The sequence below is a fragment of the Pinus tabuliformis genome, chromosome 1_2 (genome assembly GCF_031772625.1).
Source record: "Pinus tabuliformis cultivar Carrire ecotype Pingquan chromosome 1_2, CPIR1, whole genome shotgun sequence".
Classification (NCBI taxonomy): domain Eukaryota; kingdom Viridiplantae; phylum Streptophyta; class Pinopsida; order Pinales; family Pinaceae; genus Pinus; species Pinus tabuliformis.
In genome coordinates, this window is record NC_142298.1 from 266,261,637 (window position 1) to 266,276,703 (window position 15,067).

Here is a 15,067-nt window from a genome sequence, read left to right on the forward strand (position 1 = left end):
TATCAGAGCTAAGGTTGAAGAAGATTGAAGATCACTTCGTTGACTTAAAGGAAGTTGGATCAAGAAGTTTTTCTACTACTTATTCAAGAAGGTCAAAAGTCAAGGGTTCTAAGCTACACTTACAGGTTTACTTAATGATGATAATCCATGGATCATTGACAGTGGAGCATCAAGGCATATGATAGGGGAAAGTAAACAACTTCAAACTCTATCAAAGGAATCATCTTCTCACGCACTGGAATTGGGAGACAACAAAAAGCTATGTTGTTAGAGGCCTGGGATCAACATCTTTGAAGTTGGAGAATGGAGCAAAACTACATCTCAACAACATACTATATGTTCCAGGTTTGAAAAGGAATTTGCTTTCAATTTCTTGCTTCAAGATAAAGGGGATAGAGTTGCTTTTGTTGATAGAAAGGTCTTGGTTTGGAGAAAAGATTCAAGTATTGATAAATCTAGGGTTATTGGAGTTCGTGAAGGAAGCTTATATAGAGTCATTACACCACCTCCTCAAGCCCTAGTTCATATGGAAATCAATCCCATTGAGCTATGGCATAAAAGATATGGTCATCTTCAGTACAAGGTCATTCCCACTCTTAAACAACTAGTTCATGGCATCCTCAATATCCCAAATTCTAATTTCTATGACTCAAAATTCAAATATGTAAATTGGATTCTCAAATCTCATGATTCGTGAATCATAATAATTATTCAATCAAATTATGATTTTTAATTTGTTGAAATTTGTAACATTGGCAATTTGGCACCTATAGGTTGCCGAGACTCAATTTGCTTCTCACATCATAGTCTTAACAAGGCTTATGCAGGTGAAAGATGCATTACAATCAATGGTATGTAGTTCTCTTTGGAATCAATGGAAGCAATCCCAATTTGATAGAGCACAATTAGTGAAAAAGTTGGTTGTTGATGATGAATGGTGGGATAAGGTGGAGTACCTCTTGGCATTTACCAAGCCAATTGTGGATTTGATCCGTATGTTTGACATAGATATGCCTAATTTGGGAGAGGTGTATGAGGGCATTGATTCCATGATAGAGAAGATAAGGGTGGTTATAAATGCCAAGGAGAATGACCCAGATGAATTCTTTTACAGAGAAGTAAAAGATATATTGACCAAAAGGTGGAACAAGATGACCACCCCATTGCACCTTTTGGCCTATGCAGTGAATCCAAAATATTATGCTGCAAAGTTGCTAAGTGATCCAGAAAGAACCGCACCAAACAAAGACCCAGAAGTCTCACAAGGATTTAAAAAGGCTTTTAGAAAGCTTTTTGTAGATCCTGAAATTGGGCTTCAGATTCGTGCAGAGTTTGCTCATTTTGTGGGATCAGAGGGTTGGGGTTTTGATATTGATTGTATGCGGGACAAGACCAAATTAAGTCCAATTGATTGGTGGAACTACTATGGTGGGGAACTTCCACATATCCAAAAATTGGCCATCAAGATCTTGTCACAGGTTGCTAGTTCCTCTTCAGCAGAAAGGAACTGGAGTACATATGGCTTCATTCATTCGGTGAAGTGAAATAGATTGGACTCTAAGAAGGCTAAGGAACTAGTGTATGTTCATTTAAACCTTCGCCTTCTATCACACAAGAGAGACAAATACAAATTTGGGGCCACCAAATTATGGGACGTGGAACTAGAGTTGCCTAACTTGGATATGACATTGAATGCCATGTCTCATATGACTTTGTTTGATGTGGAGTCACCAATAGGTGGATCTTCAAGTGGACATGGCAACAATGTTCCCACTTCTAGAGAGGATGTGGAACTTCTTAGTGACAGGAATGAAGACATATTTGATGATATGTAAATGTAATTTATGATGGTGTTTTAACTTTTAAACTTTTGAACAACCATATGAATTATGAATAATGATAGTAGACTGCCAATCATAGTTCATTTTGTACTTTGTACTATTAATTTTGGTGATGATGTTGTAACTTGTCATGTTGATGATTGAAATTTGAAACAGAAACTTGATGATATGTTGAATCATGAATGTTATAATAATCATTAATGATGATGGCAATGTTTATGCTGAATTTTTTTTTTTTTTTCTCGGTAAAAGACTAAACTATTATATTATGTACAGGATTCAAAAATACATCATGGTGAAACAAGAGAGAGTCAGGCTCTGGGTATGTCACTCGAGAGCAATTGAGGCATCCAAAAACTAGCCCACGCAGGGGCGCCAGACACAAAAGCCAGACTTCCATAAGAGCACGCCCACGCAGGGGCACCAACCATTTCATCCCACGCAGGGGACACCGACCTTACCCAAATCATTGACACAAAATTCAGGAACATGGACATTAAACCAGACACGAAAGAGACCAGAAGCATTGTTACTTTAACAGAGTCAAAAAACAAACAGCAGAAGACCAAACAGAAAGCCATAGAAACCTTGTGTGCGGGCGTCATCAGTCGTCCATTTGCACCTCCTCTACCCGGCACCAGCCATAGGCTTCTCTTTCAGCCGCAGTGGGAAAGGTGTCTTCCTCCTCGCCAGTTCCCGGCTTCTGATCTTGCTTGCGTTGCATTACGTTTTCCGGGTCTGAGGCCGCACCTTTAACCTCCTGCTCCTTATCAGCTTCAGAGGCTGCTGCTTCATGCTTCTGATTGTCATTCGTCCTCTGCCCCTGTTCATCCAGGGCGTCCTCATCTTCCCGGGCATTTTCTATGAACAAGACTGAGACATGCGCGCTGATCCGCGGATTGTTCATGGCACTGCTGAAATTGAAGATAGCCGAACCAAAGGCAGGCAAGGCATTCAAGCTCGAAGCCCCTGCATCCATGAATTGGCTGGAGTGGAGGGGGTTGGCGCCAGTGGAGCGAGCAATGTTGCAGTGGCAGCAATGGACAACATTGTCCGCTTCATGACTGCGCGAGATTCCCCCTCTGGAAGTGCCTCGGCGGCTAAGCATGCGCTGTCGAGGTCTCACCATTCTCGTGGGAGGCAGGGGAAAGAAATTCCAACAGAGCACAGGGTAGTCCAGACCCCCTGCAACCAACGCTGACTGAGGGATGAACCAGACAGACAGAGAGGAAGTCCCGACAAAGACAGAGAGGCCAGGCAACTGCAAAACCACAAACATTCTCTGATCCCATGCATCGATATCCCTTATGACTTCACCGGCCCTGCTTTAGAGCTCCCCCGCCATAACTGCTGTCGTCGCCTGAGCCGAATTACCCCGCGGAGCATTAACTATCTCCTGCCATTCCACCTTATACCATCTGCAATCGATGGCTGTGTTATCTACGGCTGCCACGTGATGGCCACGGGCCGGCATGTGGTCATCCCCCATCGCCTGTCCCATCTCAGTTATCACCCGCATCCGGGGAATGTTTATGCTGAATTATTGATGATGATAAATGATAATTGATTGTGTATTTTAGATATAATCTAGATTCTAAAATATGAATGGTAATATGAAATTCTTATTTTGTTTTATATATATATATATATATATATATATATATATGTGCCGTTTCCTGCCATTTCGTATCCATATTTTTTGAAAATTTGTCGTTTTCCGTTTCAAATCCCGTATCCATATCCGTTTCAGTGCAACTTAGTTAAATAATAGTGTATTTATTGGATATATGTTGGATTTTTGGTGTAGTTAAGTCAATTGTTTGCTTGAGTGGATTATTATTTTGAAAGTTTAATGTTTACTTTGCATTTGTTTCCCATATCCGTATCCGTTTCAGTGCAACTTAGTTAAATAATAGTGTATTTATTGGACATATGTTGGATTTTTGGTGTAGTTAAGTTAATTGTTTGCTTGAGTGGATTATTATTTTGAAAGTTTAATGTTTACTTTGCATTTGTTTCATATATTTATTTTTCTTTGCATTGATGCTTTGCAGTTTCTTCAATATTTATATTTATGTTATTTATATTGCCATTCTAAGATTATAGGGGTGGGGTTCTTGTAAATCCATGGGTTTCCATCAATATTCTATGTTTGTTTCTTTGGATAGAAAAATTTCAATTTGGATGTTTTCTAAAATTATGATTAATGCTGGCTTTTGTTTTCAGAGAATCTTACCAGAGGATAAGCCACGACACATTAGTGGACTTGGTCTACCAGGTGATGAACTATTCTTTATTAATACGCTCCTGAGAGTGTAATTTGCTGCTCAGACAATTTGTGAAAGATATGGGGCATAGCTTCATGTTTAATTTCTAACTATCTAATTTCATTAAATCACAAAATTATTGACTGAAAGCTTAATATCTCTTAGCTATGTACCAATGTGGAGATAAATAATCATATTTGTTTGCTACAAGGGAGTAACTTCATTCCACTCTATAACAGGTATAATATACCTTATATTACGCGGTGAACTAAACAAGCTGTTATCTTTTTTACTTTCTTATAGGACTTAGAAATGTGTTAGTTTTTTCTTTTATCATTAAGTTTGTAAAGACATCATTGACTTGAAGAGCTTGTATTTGTTATGAATAATGGGTGGCATTTCCCATGCCTCGTCGGATATCACAAATCCATATGGGGACAAATGGGTAAGCTGAAACCATATCAGGTGATGACATTGAAATTAATGAAATAAATGATCAACATGAGGTAGGGCACAAAATGCCAAAACAATCATTCATGCATGGAAATAGCAGATCCATAATGCACTGCCTGTAGAAAATATGACTGTAATCCCTCCCAGTTTCACGTTTGATTTTCACATCAAGTTTAATGCCCTTCCCATCAAGATAAGAAGCTGATGTAAACTTGAATTTAAATCTCAAAATGAAACACAAGAGATTTACTCTACTTTTCACATTTGCTGAGAAATCACACAAACATTCATGAAATTTGGACAAAAATAATTTGGTCAAGCTGACCCTGGAAAAACCCCGAAGGGAAAACCAGTGAGGAAGGGAGATTTTATTTTTCTTAAGAGAATTTTGATATGGCATCAAATAACTGCAAGACAATCAACTTATCTCCCTGATTTCATTGTTCAGAACTCCTTGGGAATTGTGCTGTGGCTGTTCCTCAGCAGATTCTTGATTTCTGTGCACATACAACCTTGAAATTTGTCCCTGACAACACCTTGAATTTCTGCTTAGACAGTCTAGAAATTCATGCTTGAATCTGCCTTGAAAACTATGTTGACAGATCTCATAAATTCTGCTCAGTTTGCCTCAAAATCTATGCTCAGGCAACCTTGATTAGCATGCCCAGATTTCTCACGAAACGTGTTGCTATCTGACAGTAATTAATGCACTGACAGCCCCTGAAACTCGGCCCCTGTTTGCCTTGAAAAACTTGTCCTCAGTGTGCAATAAATGCTCATGCTCCTCGATTTCTGTGCCTATTCCTTGCCTAGAAACTCATGCCTGTAGCTTCTCCTTTGCTGTTCATCTGTTGTACTCTCCTTCTGGTATTTTGTATTCTCGGCCTCCTTTTCCTTCTCTTCTCCTTCTCCAATCTCACACATGAAGAATGAATGCTATCTTGTGCCTTTTCCCCCTTTTTGTTCTCATAATGAAGAGAAAGACCTATCCTTAAGATCAAGGGCTGAGATTAGATCTTAGCCTCTCTTGATCAATGGTGGAGATCTAATCTCACATTGCCTCCCTCAGGTCCCCCTTTTCATTAATTGACCCTAATAGTGACTCTAATAACATAAAAGGTACCATGTACTTTATGACACATAATGTAACTTTAATAATATAAAAGTGTACCATGTACTCTATAATGTCATAAAGTAACCAAAAGTCGCATGACTTTAATAAACTCTTAAAGTCACTTTTCCTTTAAGGGGTTCAGTTTACCACTTTTCCTAGGCTAGGCACAAAGCACTAGGAAACACTTCCTTCATACCATCTCTCAACACTCCCTCTTACCGAGGAAGGTATTTCTTACCACTCCCATCTTGTTCGTGAAGTAGAGATGCTTGCCCCTTGGCAACAACTTTATGAGAATGTCTGCAACCTACCATCAGCAGGTATGTGCTCTAGCTCACTACTCTCAGAACATAATCCTGAATGAAGTGGTATGTGATCTCAATATGCTTTGACTTGTTGTGAAATACTGGATTCTCCTTCAGTTTGATGCAACTCTGATTATTGCAGTAGATCACTGTTGGTCTTAGCTGTTGACCAAATAAGCCCTACAACATCTTGCGAAGCCAAAGGGCCTCACAACTGGACTGACTAGCTGCCATATACTCCCCCTCTACAGAACTTAGTGCCACTGATCTCTGTTTCTTGTTGAACCATGACATTATGGTCGAATCCAACATGGAACAACATCTTGATGTACTCTTTCTGTTGTTGAAATTTGGGGCAGCTATGGGATGAATTTCACTATAGGAACCTAACCACCCCAAAAGAAGCCCACCTTGCCCCAAGGATGAATTTAAATTGAACAAAAGAAATATTATTATTAGTGATGGGCTTGGTACTCCTATTTGATGTGACAACCTTATTTGGGCAAGCAATCATCACAGTAATTGGAAAATTTAATTAAATATATTCCAGTATAAATTGAAAGGGTTTCCAATCAAGTCGGCTTTACTAAATGAAGGTTTTTCATGGGCACTAAAGACACCCCTTAATACCTCATTGATTTGTATAAATTAAAGAGCCTTTGAAGAGTTCATTCACCATACTATTCTCATTGCATCTTTTGAGAAAGGGTTCTGATCTGCGCCATAGGAGCGAAAATCCAAGGAGAGAAGGTCGAGTTTCTTGGCTTCAATCTGTATCTGAATAGGCAGAGTCTGGCAGCTTGATGACCAAGTAAGAAGAGGACAAGTCTGGACTGTTTCGTGCACTAATCTCTTTGTGACAAGGCCGCATTATTTTCTACGATATTGCAGGAAGGCCGAGCTATGTTTGGAGAGGGCGTATGGCCTATTTTGGAAGGCTAAATGTTCAGGGTTTATGCTAAGTCTAGCCCGCATTACTTGAGAGTCCAGCACAGCTGATTGAGAAGGATTGGAACTCTAGAACAAGACTGTACAGAGCCCTAACCAGGACCAAGCAACCTTAGAGGAAAATCAGAACTGTGACCTACAATAATGATGCTTTGGTATGCTATAAGGTCTGGTAGATTGATGGGATTAGGCCACACCTTCTTGAAGGGATAGCGCTGGCTTGAGAGAAGGTATTGCTTAGGTTATTGGAGGTCTGATTAGGTCAAGCTCAGGAAGCCCTAGATAGGGCCGAATATACAGGGATTTGTGCACAGGTCAAGGTATAATTGAGGAATAAAATAATAACGTCCTTCAGAGGTATGCAATTAAATTTTATGTAGATAAAATTTGTCCAGTGATGAGGTCTGTTATATTATGTGTTGAACAACAACATACAGTGAGTTTTTGGTGGCTAGTTAGAGACTATTAAATGTTCCCTAGTACTGTGATCATGAACTAGCTTATTACAATTAAGTGGACAATATATTGTACTCCATGCTATGTCAATTTCAAACTATAAAAGGATGTGTATTAGGCATGTCTTTTGTGCCCTACTTCTGAGAACTACAGAGGTCTTCATGAGTTAAATGACAGTATAGTATGACTATGATATGACGGTAATATGGGATGGTATGCCAATATTGCATGATAGTGGAATTTGCTTATGATTATGATGAATGGCAAAGATATGTGACAGTGACTTGACATTGATATGGCAGTGATTTGACATTGACTTGAAAGTGCCTCTATGGCTGTGATATGTGACAGTTGTGTCAGTGCCTCTATGACAGTTGTGACAATGCCTCTATGATAGATGTGACAGTGTATATGACAATAATGTGATGCCTATGACCATGATGTATATGACAGTGTTGGCAGTAATTCTTGTGACAAAGTTAGGAGGCCGAGGGATCATGAATACCTCCTTGAGAGGGATGTTTGCTGCTATCTTATGAGGACTTGATATGATCCAGGATTGGCCTTAGGTGGCCTAATGTGATGTAAGGCTTATGTATCATGATATTTGTAAATTGTATCTCAATTGAACATTTGATGAATATTGAAGAAGAAGAATCTGGTTGGGCTTTCCCCCTTTGCGGGGTTTTTCCCTGGTCTCTGACCTAAATCCCAGTGTCTCTATTGTGCATGCTTTTCTTCTATTGTTCCTTTTTATTTCACTGCATTGTTGATGTTATTGTTCTCCTCTACATAATTGCTAATGATGATATGCTGTTATGGGGTGATTGTAATATGAAAATGTTGAAAAAGTTTACAATTGCAATTATCTACATCAGAGAAAAAATTATCCCTAAAATTAACACCTGTCACTAGCACTGCCTGCCCAATCCAAGTCTGTGTAGCCAGTCAACCTGACTCCATCCCTCTAGATATAGTCCAATCCATAATCTGTTGTGCCCTATAGGTATCGCAATACAGGTTTCGCAGCCACCCAATGCACCCTCCTGGGCTCCTTCATGAACTGACTCAATGAATTAATCGTGAAACAAATATTTGGTTTGGTATTGACCAAATACATCAGTGAACCGATGAATTGACGATATAAAGTGGGATCTACCAACTCGGAATCAGAACCGTGCAACTTCTTCTAGTTGGTAATCATATGCATAGCCATTGGCCTGTAGTCTTCCATATGAAATCTCCCCAGTATCTCCCCTACATACTTGCCTATTTGTCCTAGGAAGATATGCCATCCTCCTGCCAAACCTCGAACCCCAGAAAATAGTGCATCGTTCCTATATCAGTCAACTCGAACTCTGAAGCAAGGTCTCTCTTATAGTGCTCAATGAGTCTCCCCACTCCTATAACAAATAGATCGTCTACATACAACAAAAGATTGAGTGGATCGTTGCTTCAGATCTGCATCATTCTTCTCAAAACCCATTTATTGTAAGTAGGAATCAATCTGCGAATACCATGGTCTCGGTGCTTGCTTTAGCCCATACAAGGTCCTCTTCAAATTGCATACATGGGACTCTCTCCCATGCACCTCAAAGCCTTGTGGTTGCTCGATATATACCTCCTCCTATATGATTGCATTGGGAAAAGTGGTATTCACATCCATCTGGTGGATCTTCCAACCATTTCTGCTATAATGGAGATCATTGTTCTTATCGAAGTGTGTTGAGCCACTGGTGCGAAGGTCTCATCATAGTCAACTCCCTCTACCTGTGAGAACCTCCGTGCCACAAATCGAGCTTTGAACTTCTCAATGTTGCCATCCGCAACATGCTTGATCTTGTAGAGCCACCTAGAAGTCACAATTGACTTCCCCTCATGCCTCGACACTATCTCCCACATATTATTCTTGCTGATGGAAGCATACTCGTCCACCATGTGTCAATTTTAGATAACAATGGTATGTTCTATGCTTAAGAGCAATTTACTTCAATTTTCCTTATTAGCCCAATATCAATTCCCAGATTAGCAATCACATTAACATGACAGTAAATGTAGATAGAACATAAATAAAAACAGTAGAAGACAAGCCAAGACAAGAGGACTCAAGATGTAGCGCATACCAGGGACAAACCCCAATGTGGGGAAACCCTTTGATCAGGTCTTCTTATTATTTTTCAAAAGTTCAGCAGAGAGAGAGTACAATATACAAAATTCACTTGCCCAATCACAGTCAAATCGTCCAGTCAAACTGCAGTCAATAGGATGCGCTAACCAGAAAGTCAACGCTGGTCAACTTCACTGAAATCTTCCTCCAAATCTATTTGGTCAAACCCAATCAATTCTGCCTCCAAGGATAGACCAAATCAGCCCAAAACAGTCCAGAAAAATCTGGTCAAACTTGGTCAACGCACAATCAACTTCTGTGGTAAACGACTATGCAGTCAATGCTGGTCAAATAGCTGCAAACACCTCTATTTTTGTGCCAGAAGCTGCAGCCTAAGAAACAGGAATTTCCTGCTTGAAAAACACAGTCAAAAGATGAAGTTTGACCCTTGATCAATGCTGGTCAACGTCCCTGTAATAGCCCAAAAACAGATCTGAAATTTCGGCCTGCAATTTTTAGTCAAAACAGGTCAACACATAGAGAAGAAGGTTGTTCCTGCTTGCTGTATGAACCAATGAGGCGAGGAGAGAGAAAGATGAGTGTTTGATGTGTGTCTAAATGAGGAAAATGACTCCTCTATATATACAAAATGTTAGAGGATGAAGAGGCGTGTCTTTTGGGCTTCTAAGCCTACATTAGATTGTTGGCCGACCTTGACAATTTGTCCATAAATGAAATAAATTCATAATTCCATTTGTACATGTCACAATGAGATGATTTTTAGATCAATCCTACACCTCTTGGAAAGAGGAATACAGTAAAAATATCAGCTGCATCATATGAGCTGTCCAAGGTGGAGTTTGGCCCTAGTTGCCAAATTTAACACCATGGCATCCCTCTAAACCTACTATCCTGCTGCCTCCTCGCAGCTATATTGCTTTGTCTACACAATGCGACTCACCATAGCCAAATAGCCATCAAATCGCTTTGGTGCTCTGCTCTCCCTAACTGACCACGTGGGCTTTCTCACTATCTCTTGGGCTTCCTACAAGGTATCACTAAGCCATTTAGGCTTCCTCTTCCCTAAAGTAGTCTCCTATACTAGGATGGGTATATCATCCTTTGTAATTGATATCGTTGATGATGATGCTCCTGTGGTCTAGTGAACCTGTACCTGGAATCTTGCGCCCTGTGCCCTTGTAACTAGTGGACCTATCACCCCTGAAGCTCGTGGTCCTCCTAGCCCCTATGAACTTGTACCTAATGGTCCCATACCCTATGGTGGACTCCCTTGCTGAGGAGTTTTCTGCTCTAGCTGATCCATGCTTCGTGAACTCCTCAAGGCTCTCTTCTCTTCAAATCTCACATCTCGCCTTAGTACAACCTTCCTTTTGGTAGGAATGTATATGCTATAGGCCTTGGAGGTCTTGCTATACCCCACAAAAATACCCTTCTTAGTTGTGGGTTCTAGCTTTGTCCTCTCCTCTTTAGGGACATGTGAATAGGTTAGTCACCCAAAAATTCTAAAGTATCCAATCTCAGGCTTCTTCCCAGAAAAAGCCTCCTTAAGAGTCTTGCTCTACAACACTTTGTGTGGACTCCTATTCTAAAGATACATTGCAGTGTACATGCCTCAGCCCATAAAAATAATGGTAGCCTTTGATCATGGATCATGGCTCATGCTACCCCAACTATGGCCGTGTTCTTCCTCTCTGCAACCCCATTCTACTATGGGGTGTAAGTAACTGTCCACTCCCTCTTGATGCCTGCTCTAGCGCAAAAAATCTTCATCTCATTGGACGTATACTCATCCCCATTGTCAGACCTCAAGACCTTGATCTTCTTACCTAGCTGGTTCTTCACAAGAGCTTTAAACTCTTGGAAGTTCTTGAAGGCCTCATCCTTGGTCTTCATGAAGTATATCTAGGTCTTCCTGGAGTAACCATCAATAAAAGTGACATAGTACTCATATTCGCTCAATGATACCAAAGATATCGAACCACACACATCAGAGTGAATCAAATCAAGTATCGCTGCCACCCTGTTATCACTGCTTAGGAAAGCTGTCTTAGTGTACTTTCCCAAAGCACACCCCCTCCACGCATCTTGGTGCTTTGTACTGAACTCTGGCAATCCTGAGACGATCTCCTTCAATACTATATGAGCCCCATGGTGCAAGTGGGCTATCCTCCTGTGCCAAAACTCACATAGATCGCTACCGCTGATGGTCAAAACCATCACTCTAGTAGGTTGAAACACGAACTTGTAGAGTTTCCCATGGTAGATTCCAATCATTGCAGCATAAGTCATACTAGATCCCCTGTGATATATAAAGAATTGTCTATCTTGGAACACCGCCTCATATCCCTTGTCTTCAATAGTGGACACTGATATTAAGTTCTTCTTCAACGTTGGAACATATAAAAGACCTTTGCCACTTTAAAGGGAGGCTGAGACTCCCTCTAAAAGGACACAGTCCCAACAGCAACTGCTCTGACTGTGGAGTCATCTCCAAGCACCACCTCCAAATCTGCATTTCTCTCTGTATTATGTAAGACCTTTAAAATGATCCTTTTCTTAATTTTCCACTGTTCTATGCTGTTACATTCACTTTAGCCCAATTCTTATTTTCAATTAGCAATCTTTCAAAACAATTTAATCTTCCAATAATCAATAGTAATTGTAGATAGAGTAGTAAATGCAATGAACAGTAAGAGACAATCAAGAGGAATGACAAGAGACACCAAATTTGGTCAAAGACAAGGGAAAAAACCCCATAAGGGGGAAAACCCTTTCAAATTCTTCTTCTTATTAGATTGTCATAAAATATTTAGTAAAGACTTCTCAATATCCAGAGAAATTTCTAGAAGCCCCACTATCTACCAACCAGCTATCATACGAATCTGGAGGGGAAGAACTCGAAAGAGCATAAATAAGTATATATTCAAATTGACTAACAATTGCATTATTTTCATAGCTGGAGTTTCTTGACCTTTTTTGAGGACGATGGCCTTCTTCATGATTATCCAAAGCATCTCTTCTTCTTCTGTCATTCCTTCTTCTTCTATCATCTCCTCTTCTTCGATCATCTCCTCTTCTTTGATTATTGAACTTGTTGTTGTTAAAGCCTCGATTATTGTTGTAGTTGGATCTTGAACCATTTCTCTTTTTCGGGCATTCTCGAGCGTAATGACCATGCTTGTGGCAGTTAAAACATTCAATTCTACTTCCACTTCTCTTGGAGTCCTTTGATTCAACGGGAGGCCTTCTTAAACTAGATGGACTTCCTCTTCCTTTCTCTTCTTGTCTTGAGCAACAAAGGCAGAGGGATCTCCTTCTTCATGCTTTTGAATCCTTCCTCTCGCAATCATCTTGGTCTCCTCTTTAGTTAATTTACCAACGAGCTCATCAAATGTCGGAAGTACATTGTTGTTGCTTATAGTAGTAATGAAGGTTTCCAAAATAGAAGGAAGACCTTGAAGAGTCGCCATCACTAGCTTCCTGTTAGATATAGGCTCTCCTACAATCTGCAATTGGTCCCTTAGGCGAGATACCCTCATGACATAGGATTGTAGAGATTCACCCTTGTTCATCTTCATTTCTTTGAGTTGATTTTTCAAGGAGAGGACGTGATTCACGTTGTTGACCTCATACATCCCAACCAACTTTGTCACAAAATTATAGCTCTTGCAGACCATCAGTTCTATCACAATACTAGAGATTCTATCTTATTGTAGATTGTAATTACCTTCAGACTTTGGCCCATGATTACATACTACAGACTGTTCTAGACTTCAGCTATAAGTAGACTCGTTTTCAAGGCTCCTTTAAGTGCTTTCGGGACTTCTCATCATAGGAATAGATCATAAGAGGGTTCAGTTTCCTTTTAACACTGACTTCTCTTATACTTCGGCTCCTTTCCCAATTACAAAGATCGAATGATGTATCTTCTTGCATACTTCCAAATTTAGTTCGACTAGAAGGCTTTATATAGCTGTTCAATAGATCTTCAAAAGCGACATAGGTTGACATGACTGAGAGAGGGCCGACCTAAATCATTTGATTATCTACAAATGACCAAAAATAAAAAAGAGCTTTACATTGTTTAAAATGTCAAATGACATGACTCAAATACATATTATTTTGGCTTCTTTTAATCTTCAGGAAGCATGAAGAGCATGCTTGATAAAACAACAAAATAAATTTAATAAATGTCTTTCATTATGAAGACCAATACTGGTTACATTTACCAATTCTCCCTCTTAACTAGGGAGGTATTCATAATGACTCAACATGTCTATTTCAATTTGAAATATTCACATAAGAAGGGATCGAGATTGATAAGCATCAACAATGATATTATAATCATAGCCAACATTGTCACATTACCAAGGCCTTGCCAGGTATACTTTATCTCTCACAAAATCAAAGCACAATGCTAGGAGGTATTCCATGGGACACCACACCGCATCACCAAGGTACATACTCTACCTTGGATAGCTGAAGGATATCTTTCACTGGACTATTTCCCTCAAGGAAATGTCTGTCCATCAGACCATTCTTTTTTTTTGGTAGGTAAGCACCCACGGGGGATTTGAACCAATGACCTATCGCAAGGAGAGCCTTAACAGTGCACCCATTCACCGTCAATCCAAAGCCCCGTGGGCTGACCATCAGACCATTCTTATCCAACTCTATGTACTTGAATTATAATCTCCATCCTAATCCATAAAATTACATGACTCAAGAATGTATGTCCAAGATGATTATCCAATACATCATTCTCCTTATCCATGTCCATGTACTTGACTTAGGATATCAATCCTAATCCATCATAATACTTGACACAAGGAGAACCATGTTCATTTAATCCATTCTCTTTATCCGTGATGCATGCACTAGACTTACAACATTTAGTACTGGCCTAGTACATGACACGAAGACAATCGACATCCAATCTAACTGCCTCTCAACCTGAGAGGAGAAATCCATGCACACTCCCCCTCAAATAGGGAGAATTCATCAACAAGCCTCAACTTGTGTCTGAAGTACTAATACTTCCCTTACATTGACTACTTGCAATTGTTGTAGCTTCCTCAACTAGCGCTCTTATCACTGAGTTTACTTAATTGCAACTTCTAAACTAGGGCTCCAAATCTGCCTCCTAACAAATCCTTTGCAGTTCCAAAGATCACCGTACATGAGGTCTTCTAGGGCTTCATCAAACTATCTTCTTAACAGTACCAAGCTTGTACGTTGATCACTATACCAAGGTTCCACAAATCTGCCATCTTATCAGTCCTCTGACTACTAATGAGATGATTGAACTAGGGATTTTCCTAGTAGCTCACGCGACAATAGGTCCATTGTATCTTAGGATCACTAAAATTGTTGTTCAAGAACACCATGAATAGACCTCAAACATCAACAAATTTGACTTCTAAGCTCTTCTTTTCAAGTCAACTCTTTACACCAGTTCAAACCACACTGACCGGTTCTCTATAGAACATTGATTACAATCCTCTTTAAGTTCAATCTACCCATACATATTTTTGTACAAACTTCTGAAGGATGTG

General features: G+C 39.8%; 1 protein-coding gene across 3 annotated transcripts in view; it reads left to right on the forward strand.

The window, feature by feature from the left end:
- Positions 1-15,067, forward strand: part of LOC149205374 (uncharacterized) — a 469,574-nt gene that overhangs the window by 199,040 nt on the left and 255,467 nt on the right. For all 3 annotated transcript variants that reach the window (XM_089395025.1, XM_089395023.1, XM_089395024.1), the window contains exon 6: positions 4,068-4,119. In XM_089395025.1, the coding sequence (XP_089251151.1) occupies positions 4,068-4,119 (52 nt within the window). The remainder of the gene's footprint in view (positions 1-4,067; positions 4,120-15,067) is intronic.